The sequence below is a fragment of the Aulonocara stuartgranti genome (genome assembly GCF_965226115.1).
Source record: "Aulonocara stuartgranti genome assembly, chromosome: 5".
Lineage (NCBI taxonomy): Eukaryota > Metazoa > Chordata > Actinopteri > Cichliformes > Cichlidae > Aulonocara > Aulonocara stuartgranti.
This window is the reverse complement of record NC_138943.1, coordinates 4,941,504-4,952,500: the sequence shown is the minus strand read 5'-3', so window position 1 is coordinate 4,952,500 and position 10,997 is coordinate 4,941,504. Positions and strand designations below refer to the sequence as shown.

Genomic DNA, 10,997 nt, shown 5'->3' with positions numbered 1-10,997 from the left:
AGAATTTGTTTTTGGACAGATTTAAATGATGCTTTTTCTTCTCTTTGACTTTTTAGTTTAAAAACTTAAACAGTTAGTTGAGGCTGACAAATGTATAAGGGAAATAACCAGGTTGCAACGTTACCCTTACATGGGATGGGAATGGCATTCAGTTTGATCTGGACACAAAGAGAATAAAATCCTTAAAGGATGTCGTGTCCACTTGACATATGGTGTAGATCTTTGTTCACTTACACGTCATCTTCTGATTGGTATGCACTTACATTCTCATAAAACTCGATAAAATATGAACCTTTTATTAGCAAGAAGCTAATACAAGTAAATCACCACACTGTTTTATTTTGTGAAGCAGAAGAATTGGATTCAGGTTGAGAGAAAGTGATTAGATTTGATGCAGCGTTTAATAATACTGTTTTCCCTTTAACTCAGAAATAGGCTCTCAGAGTCTGATGTTTTTCAAAATCTGATGCCTATATTACCCACAATGCAACTCAACAGTAAACAGGCTTTCATGGGTGGAAAACTGATAGCAGACTAATAGGAATGGACTACAGGGCTTTGGGAACCCTGCATCGATGATCATTTTTCATGTAGCTCTCTGTGGAGTCAAGTCATTTCACATTTAAAGCAACGCTCCCTAAGACATGTAAATGGCTGTATAAACTGTAGTTCCCTAAATGAAACACACACCTACAGGAACCTGCTTGAGTGTAACTTTGTTTCAAGGACACCTAGCAGGCACTTTCTGGGTTCTACTTCAGTCTCTAATGAGAGAGAGAGTTCCTGTTTTACTGTTTCTCTCCTGCTGTATGGTGTGTATGGTTTTAGTGGTGTTTTAAAGTGTCACATCCAAAAGATGAAATAAGGTTAGTATGTTATCCCCCCTCCACCAAACTTTACACTTGGCACAATGCACTCAGACAAGTACTGGTCTCCTGGCAACCATGAAACCCAGACTCGTCCATTGGATTGCCAGACGGAGAGGTGTGTTTCGTCACCTCCAGAAAACATGGTGATGGTGTGTTTTACACTGCTTTATCCAATGCTTTGCACCATGCTTGGTGATGTAAGGCTTGGATGCAGCTGGTCGACCATGTAGCTCTCTACACTCTGTTCTTGAGCTAATCTGAAGGCCAAATGAAGTCTGGAGCGATCGACTCTGAAGAAAGTTGGCGATCGCTGTGCACTGTGCACCTTAGCACCTGCTGACCCTGCTCTGTGATTTTTACCACGTTGCAGCCGAGTTGCTAATGTTCCCAACATTCCCCATCATTTCCACTCCGTTATAATACCACTAACAGTTGACTGTGGAATATTTAATAGTAAGGAACTCTCACAACTGGACTTGCACAGGTGGTATGCTATCACGGTACCATGGCACAACATCACCAGATCGTGAGATCTTTATGCAGACTGCTTCTACAAACATTTGTATGAGTAGGTGCTTCATGAGTCTTCTACACCTGGGGCTAAGGAATTGATTGGAACACCTGGATTCAATGATTTGGATGGGTGTGAATATTTTTGGCAATACAGTGTATAAAGCCAGCTCACTGATTTGCTTTTCCACTTTGTCTTTGAGTTTTCTCTCCTTGACTGCGATTTAGGTGGCTTCCTTTCTCTTTAACCCTCCTTCATTTACTTCGTAAGCACCAAAATGAGTCACAAAGCAGGGACGGAACCCCTTTGGAGTGTTGTAATAAAATAGCCTATCAATTACCTAAAGGAACCGATGTGATATATTGATTGGCTGGGTCAAAACAGTCAAAGTTTTGCAGAGTTATGGTCACAGACGCACTTGCTAATGTGAGACGAGATGCATTAAAAGCTAAAGATGCATTTTCAGTATGTATTAAAACATTTCCATAGAAATTGTGGCAGTGTAGTATTCGTCAGTTTTTATGGCCACAATAATCGTGCTGTGAGAATCTGACAGCCCTGTGCATTGCATGTGAGTGTCTCTTTGTCCTTGCTTGCATGTCACATGTGTTTTCATGCCTCTGAAAAGCTGTTATCAGACACAGCAGTCCCACTGTTCCCCTCCTATACACCCTCCCTGGCACAACTCCCTTTAGCTGCTCGCTCACATGACCCTCCCACAGCGTTGCCTTCCTTTACTTTTAGCTTGGCCTTTCTTGCCTCTGAAAAGCAAAGGCCTGCTCCCTCACCCACCCCGGACTCTGCCATTGTCCATTGTTGGCAGCCCGGTGAATGTATTGCCAAGCGTGTGGCTTCATCCAGGAGCTTGGGCCAAAATTTAGCAAGACAAATTGTAGCCAAGAGAAAAGATAAGCCTGTTTCCCCCCCCCCCCCCATCTTCCCTTCTTCACCATTGTTACTGCTTTCTTGATTAAGTGGCTGACTAAAACCCACAAAGAGAGTCTGCAAGCGTAGTCTCAATGCAGCCTAAAAAGCAGAAAGGGACATGAATGGAAGTTACTGTATGTAAAGGCTAAATGTCACACATAGCAATGAATGGCCTTCCGTTGCCTCTAACGGTCCTAATTTTTAAAAACAACCAAACATGTCACATTTGCAGATGTCTCAAAGACCATTCAAACTCCATATAAAAGCACACACATCCACATCCCTGCAGGATTTACTTTAGATTATTGCTTAGCTGCTAGCTGGACAGCTAGCTACATAAACACGTCAAGCTTAGTGGCACAATAAGCAGTCTTTTTTGAACATGGTGAAAAAATAGCTGAATGCACCCGGGAGGTATTTCCTGTTGTGTGTGTGTGTGTTCCTCCAGAGGAAGATCAAGTTTCCTCTTCAGCAGAGAAGATATTTGAGTAACCACTGGTCACAATAGCCCCAAGTCATCTAATACTAAGCTGCTCCATTTAGTCTCCCATTTAGTCCAGTATAAATAGGGAGAAAATACTTTAAATTAGAAGAAATTTTTAATAATGTATGCATTATGATAACAGGGTGTGCAACACTCACAATAGTTTCTTAGACAGCTTTTGGCTTCGGGGTGTGCCTTTTTAAAAACGCTAAAGCTGTGAAAGTCAGCTGTTCTTTATTATTCCAACAAGGAGTCCCAGCCTTCATGCAACTCTTGTCTTTGTTTTGTGGAGCAGTGCTGTCACTCAGATGATTGATAATTTTAGTATACTACTTGAACTTACAGTATAATAATGTACAGGGCTCATAGTAACGCAGTAAGTAGTTCTAAAGACCAAGATGCTTTTACATGGAATTATTTGTAACTGTTACAGCAAACAAGACACTTATTTTTATTATTTTAGTTTTACTCAAATCCGTTCTATCAATGTGTTATTAAAGCCTCATGAGTTTTCTGTGTGGAGAGAAAAGTAGGTTGACACAGATTCTCCGTGTAAACACACCTGTATCATTACATGTCTGAACAAATAGTCGAAAGTGGAAAAAGCGTGCCATGCTCAGGATTTTTTTATGTTTCTGATTAAATGAACAACTTGGTCGTTGATTTCTAATTTCATGCAGGTTTCAGTTTTGAGTCCTGATGTTTCGATATGACGACGGCTGTAAATGAAACAAACCAATACTGCAATATACGCATATATAAGATGTTTAATACAAGGTATGGCTTCCTCTAGAACAGTGTTTTCCAACCACTGTGCCGCGGCACATAGGTGTGCCGTGGAAGATTATCTGGTTCCACCCGATTAGTACTCTAAGCCAGCGGTCCCCAACCTTTTTTTGCTATGGACCAGTTTGTCAGACAATATTTGCACGGACCAGCCTTTTGTCGCGGATAAATACAACAAAATAAAACCAGAACTGGTACCAAAAAAAAAAGATTTATTGATTTATTCATCAAAGACCCCCTGATCTAGAAAGCCCCGGGCCACTCTTGCAGTGTGGGCTCGGGCATAGTCCTGCTGAAACGACTGCAGGTTGGGGAGCTGCCACAAGAATGGCACAAATACGGTTTAAGGCATTCTCTGGATTTCTGCTCCATCAGATATCCACCAAGAACACTGCTCTCATGGATATGCAAAGCTGCAGCAACAGCCCAGAGATGCTTGCAAACAGCCGGGCCTCGGTGGTAGCACTGGTGACAGTGTTGTGCAAATTCTGGGCTTTTGTGCTTTGATGGCTTAAGATTTCAGTAAACTGAACCATTTCTAAGGTGTGTAAGTGAGTTCATTCGTGTTCAGTAAACACATTCACACAATCCATTTACTAAAAGCTGAAAACTACTCGCAGACTTTATTTATTTTAATATATATTTTTTTTAAAAGAAAGCTTTTTTTTTTCCTATAGATTCAAATGATGTACTTAAACATTGATTCAAAATAAAGGTTGAAAACTTATTTCACAACAAGAAAATTGTTTCTTTTTGACCATCTGTTGAAGCTCTTACTGATATAAAACCATTACGGCCTTAGCCATAAGGCCAGATGGAGGGTTGTTTATTTACATACTGTTTCCAAATGCAGGCGTTCTCAAGTGTCCGCCGTCGCTGCTCTGCTGCAGTCTGCCGTCCGCTGTGGCCTGAATGTCGTTATTGTGTGTTGCAGTTTACTAATCTGCTTCACACACACTGAGTGACCTGCCTGCTCCCTGTTACGTGTCGGGCAGCTGGACTGTGTCTGGTGCTTGTTCATCTTGGAGTGGTGCGTGTCTGGGCTCACAAACGCAACCCGACGTGTGTGAGAGGCTCTTTGTGTAGCACAAAGTGACTGACATTAAGTGTGTGAGAGGGAGAGTGATAATGTGATTCACTTAAACAACGCAGACGCAGCAGCCTGTGTTTAATCAGCTGACTCGGCTGCTCCTTGAATAGGAGGGTCATAAAAATCGTCTTTGTTTGACCAGCTTGCTCCACATTATAATAGTACTTTCGTTTCTATATCTGTCCTAACAAAACAAATATGGCATGTCAACATCATTTCCAAGATACGACTGTTTGTGCAGAGTTCAGGCTCACTAAGGAAAGTTATTTTGATGTATTTACAGTAACCTTTCACCTAGATGCTTTGAACGTTGCAATAAGACCAGCATGTTAAAACCAGGCACTACAACCACAGCTCCCAGTAGCTAACCAGCTAAGCAACATTACTCTGTAATTACATGCACAAGTTAAACGTGCTGACAGCACAACAGCAATGGTGGAAAGATGGAGGTGATGTTGTGTAGTTGTATTGTGTTCTTCTTTCTTCTTTTTGTTTTTATGAATTCGGCTTCCAAACTTTTACACACCTGTTTAGTAAAGCAGTTCAGTTATCTGCAGATACTGTGTATAGATCCACAGCACTACTCAATTCCACAGTTCCATGTGTTGCCAGTGATTGTGCTCTTTGGCTTTGTTGTGCTTGATGTCATAATACTCATATCAAAGTGATCTGCAGTTGTATTTGAATGGAAAATGAAATAACTTCATTTTAATTCATGGCAAGCGTCTTCTCTTTTTTGCCTTGCAGCCACCGTCTTTGTTGTTGCTTCCTATAGCAACAGAGACGGTATCAGAGTCCATCCTCCTGTTTCATGTTGTGCGTCTCATGTTTTTGTACAGGATGTTCAGACTTTAAAGGAGGCTTCTACTACGTCATCGGAGAAGAGCCTGGAGGACAGAGAGCCAGAGGGAGGGAAACCCAACAAAACCCAGCAGCTTAAGAAAGTCTTCAAGGAATATGGAGCAGTGGGAGTTTCCTTTCACATCGGGATCTCTCTCATGTCTCTGGGAATGTTCTACATGCTAGTATCCAGGTAACAAAATGTCCGGTCACTGCACGAGGCATTGGCGTTTACATTTAAGATTTACAGAGATGAGGTTAAAGACTGATAAAATTGACTTACAAGTGGAAGTTTAAGTCACCTCATATACTTAAAACAGTTTTACACCTTAGAGAAAATCTACAAAGAATACCTCAACACTTTTAAAGTGATATGTTTTTCCCTTCTTACTGATGCCTAAGCAAAGGGAGCTACTAAAGCTACTATGTTTCAATCTATGGTGAAAGTATCCCATTACAGCCACCTTTTAGAGTCTAAAAGATATTTACTATTCTAAAGAAAAGTCAGAGACAGTTTTGACATTTCTCCAAAAAACAATTCCCAACAATGAATCACAAAAATGTAACAATGTCATGTAGTAGCGACACTAAAATCTGATGTGGGGCAAAAAAAATGAACATCGTGTTTCATTGCTCGACAGTAATGGGTCCTCAAAGAATAGAGTCTTTGTAGATGCACCAAACACTAATCAGATTTATGGAGAAGTCTTTATACTAGAGGATTTTCTGCTTTCTATTGACTGTGAAACAACAGTCCTCATTGATCCACAGCTGAATACCACATTTTCTGAAATCCTCTCGCAGCCATTTGGGACAATGTAGGAAATCATTAACTGAAGCGAAAACAGTTTTTTTTTTATGTGCTTTTGCAATGAGGAACATAGATTGGCAGTAAATGGGACCAATTCACGAGATAATAGCAAAGTATAGACAGTCAGCCTTATTACATTGGCGCTGGATGCAGACAAATTCATGCTCAAGTTTAATTTACTCATCTTTCAAGGATTTGTTGTTGTGTGACTTGCAAAATATAAAGTCCTTGCGTTCTGTCTGTTGACAGTCATAGACGGTTAAAAGTCAAACAGCACAACACACCCCTACTTTATCAGCTCAACAATTTTCTGTCTGGCCAGAGGCACGAATACCAGAGAGGCCTGACAGATATAATCTGAGAGCTTGGAGATTTCCTTCTGTAGCTGATAATGACCCTTGAACTGAAAAATGACTCTGCAACTGTTGTGCATTATCACTGTGCAGCCACAGCGCTCAGGCATGTGGTGTGCTAATACAGGGCTGTGTGCTGAGCACACAGCAGCCAGAGTGCAGACAGATCGCTTTATATAGCTGACTCAAACTGTGTGTGACTGTGTGCTGTAATGACTGACTCATGTTGGCACATTCTTTGCATATTTGCTTCCCAAAGTAGGTCGGGTCAAAATTGCAAAACTATATCAAAACTTTTCTCATGAAGGCAGTGGTGCCTGTAGCCTTTTAAAGGCAGATCAGAAGTCATGTGCTAATAGCTTCAAGTTAAGAAGACGTGAAGTTAAAAAAACAAAAACAATAAATTCTCTATTGTAAACAGTCCCCCCTAGTGGAGATCAACATGAATTACAACTTTATGCAACAGGCAATGAGGAAACCAGTTTTAAAAAGATGTTACATCATATTATTTCTGGTCTATGCTAATTCACTACTAATGCTGCAGAAGAAAATCCTAAAAATATTTTTAATATATGTATTTAATTATATTTTAATTCATTTTTACATTGAAAAATCAATCACATAATAATAATAATAGTAGTAGTAGTAGTAGTAGTAGTAGTAATAATAATAATACAACATTTCATTTATTTCAGACCCTCAAGGTCACCTTACAGTAACACGTAAACATACCATAAAAAACATAAGAAAAATGTATATATAGCAAACATGGTCATCACGTCATTCTTTATTTAAAGGATTATGATGATAATGCAAATGTGCTGCATGGCCCAATATATTGGGGGTGTGTGTGTGTGTGTGTGTGTGTGTGTGTGTGGTGGACTATTTTCACTCATGTGATTAAAACATTTTTGGATGCATTTGGACAAAGACACATTTCTCTGTATCTTTGCCTCTGTGCACAAATCAAACAATCAAGATGTGTGATTGAAGTACAAACCCTCAGCTTTAATTGTAGGACTGCTTCTTATTTTGAAATGGTCAAAAGTAATCGGACAGTTTGCTGACGAGCAGTTTCATAGCCAGCTTTCATAGAGAGCTTGTTCCTCCATTGTCCATGGTGTACTATTCGATAGCTATCAACTAATATATAGGCTATTAATTTAAATACTGTTAAATTGCATTTGGTAGCTACTCACATAATCAAAATCGAAGTAAACCTCTCAGACAGAGCCAAAATGTTAGATTGATCAAATCAGCAATCATGTGCATTCTTAAATAGAAACAATGCAACGGCCAGCAACGCTGGAAGTCCTGCAACCATAAAAGACAACTAAAGTGGATGATTTTGGAATTAAAGGTTAGTCAAGGTTAAAGTAGTTTTTGAACCCCCAAAATGTGGGACTGTATAAATAAATGGCTTAATACTTAAACAGTTAATGCAATAATTTGGTAAAAATCACAATATTAAAGCTTAAAGTCTAATTGGTTCAATCATTTTCAATTTTATTTATATAGCGCCAAATAACCGCACCTGTCGCATCAAGGCGCTTTATATTGTAAGGTAAAGACAGAAACAAAACAAAAACACACAGAGAAACAGCAAAAAACCCAACAACTACAAGCAAGCTCTTGGTGACAGTGGGAAGGAAAAACTCCCTTTTAACAAGAAGAAACCTCTGGCAGAAGCAGACTCAGGGAGAGGCAGCCATCTGCTGCGACACGGTGGGAGGGAAGGGAGGGAGACGGGACTGATTTAAAATCCATTTGTAGTGTTTTGCAGAGGCACACATAAAGAGTACTGTGGACCTAACTGTGTATATACACACAAACACCTTCTGGTCCCAACTTACAGATTTCCTGTTATTTGTGTTCCCAGTGGGATCGACATGACTGCCATATTGTGCAAACTGGGCTTCAGCGAGGCGTTCGTTCAGTCCAAGATGGCCGCTGGAACCAGCACATTCGTCCTGGCCTACGCCATTCACAAGCTCTTCGCTCCTGTTCGCATGAGCATCACTCTGGTGTCTGTGCCTCTAATTGTGCGCTACTTCAGAAAGACTGGACTCTTCAAACCTCCCACACCTGCACCCTGATGGCCCCTCCTCTGCTGCCTCATTGAGTAACAAACCTCTTTAATGGCCTAATGCCTGTAAATCTTTATTCATCTGGCTTCAAACTGAAACACCTTCACATTTGTGAATTCAGGTTCCCTCGTCATTTATCGCTATAACAGATCGAAGTGATCAAATGCTTTACTGTGGTTTGAAGTCTTTGGCTCATCAAACATAAGGACTTAAATGTATCAAATATTTATTTGAAATCAGAAGAGTGAACAGGGATTGTGTTATTTTTAATTAAACTGTCAGATTAAGCTAATCTCTTCTGCACCGTTCTCCAGCAGCTGACTCGGCCATGTTCTGGTGTTTTGCTTGCAACCCTCTCTGCTCATCTTTACCTTCCTTCTCACCTTACTTTTTAGTCCTCCTTTTTGCCGTTTGCCTTCTCTCTCTCTTGGCATCCATTTCCGATCCCTTCAGTCTTTCTGGAGGCTTTGTTCCTTTTTTTCCTTTCTTACAGTTTTCCCCCCAAATACAAGAACAGAAGCAGTAACTGCAACGTCACTAATACAAGTGAAGCTCATTGCAAACTTTGGATGAAGAATGTTGAATCATTTGTGTTTCCTGATTTGAGTATTTAATTAAAGAGAACTTCTCTTTTATATTTGGGTTGTTTTGTGTTGCTGTTGAACAATACCACATCACCTTCACACATATCATCTTACCATATCCTTTGGCAGCTCTGTTCATATTTAAACAGAACAATGAGCAGAAAGAACTGTAGTGCTACTGAGTGCAGTTTGAATATATAACCTCTAATTTACAGTTGCTTTCTTATTTAGAGCCCTAATGTGAAATTTCCAGCACTGAAAGTTGTTTTCTTCCCGTGCAATGCAAAAACCAGAGTACCGATTGTAAAAAGTAATAACAATAATAACAAAGTTTAAGCTCAATCTGCCAAATGAACAGAGACCGCTCCTTGTACACCACCTTTACCCTCGGATGAGTCTCGCATGTCTCACTGGCTTTGCTGATGTTCAAATCTAATCCCTTTTGTAATTATGAACACTTTTGATTAATAACTAATTTTATTAGAGCTGTTTTGTAATTTGGAAATCAAGATCCCAGAATTCAAGGTGTTTTAAGTCCAGTGTCTCCATCTGTGATGATCTGGGCTTCCACGTCTTCTGATGGTGATGGTCTTCAAAATAGTTTGCTGATCATCTATTGTTGTGTCTGCCCACTCACCTGACCTGAACCCCACAGAGACTCTTGGGAGTAGTAAACCCAAACAAAGGAAAACTCACTCTGAAGCTGAAGGGTCCTGTGAAGAAACTTGGGCTTCAAAAACCCCTCAGCACCGATCGCTTCCATGCCACACCACACTGATGCAGTAATTCATGGTTAGAGAGATGAAGTGCAGATGATCCATTACTCACCAACATTGAAGAGCACAAAAAAACCCCAAAACAATGACGTCCACAGGTGAGACATAGTTCCAGCTGCAGCTTTTCTACACTGCTACCAAGTGTCTCAAGAGTACTTAGGCAACACACCAAGGTCAGAATCTTCAAAATTCAGCGGTGCTCTATGGAAGGAGAAAAAGAGGCAGGCCCTCTTTGCCATACCATTGTATGGTTAAATATTAAATACTAAACTAAACTAGTAAAGTTAGCACACAGCTTGGCTAATAAGCTTTAACATTAAACAAATACTACAGAAAAAGCAAGGACTTTTAAATAAATATCTCCTCACATGGTCAACAATCTAACATAAAACGATGTTCTTATTCCAAAACATCCTCATTTACACTCGGAACCTTTAAAAGATGGTCAGCATGCCCGGGGGCTCTGTTGGCCTAACGGCCTCAGGGAGACAACACACAGGTAAGAAACACAATCTTGCACTTTTAATGTTTCTAAACATTTCCCCAGGTAAAAGCTAAAAGTATTGTATTCTGTTGGCCAAACCAAACTTTCCATACTAATCTATACTTGTGTTCCTAGAGCAGACCTCCTGCAGAACCAGCTACAAAGCTACTTACAGGGAAACGCCTACAGAAAACTTCAGTCATTGAAACATGACAAACCTCTTTGCATGAGTGTGTGAAGCCTGATCATCTAATGAATGAAGAGGAGCGTCATTACATATTTGTTGTATTGCTAATGATTGTTTTGAGACTACATTCTTGAATGTAATCCCTCTTTCGCTCTCCTGTTTATCTGCCATTCAGCACGAGCTTGCTCAAACACGACTGGACTACTGC

At 40.2% G+C, this 10,997-nt stretch overlaps 1 protein-coding gene across 1 annotated transcript in view; it reads left to right on the top strand.

Moving 5' to 3' along the window:
- The window catches only part of fam210b (family with sequence similarity 210 member B), a 10,450-nt gene extending 1,055 nt beyond the window's left edge, over nt 1-9,395 (top strand). The window contains 2 exon segments of the mRNA XM_082533895.1: nt 5,507-5,700; nt 8,551-9,395. Coding sequence (XP_082390021.1) covers nt 5,507-5,700; nt 8,551-8,767 — 411 coding nt within the window. The 3' untranslated portion in view covers nt 8,768-9,395.
- The last annotated feature ends 1,602 nt before the right edge of the window (nt 9,396-10,997 follow it).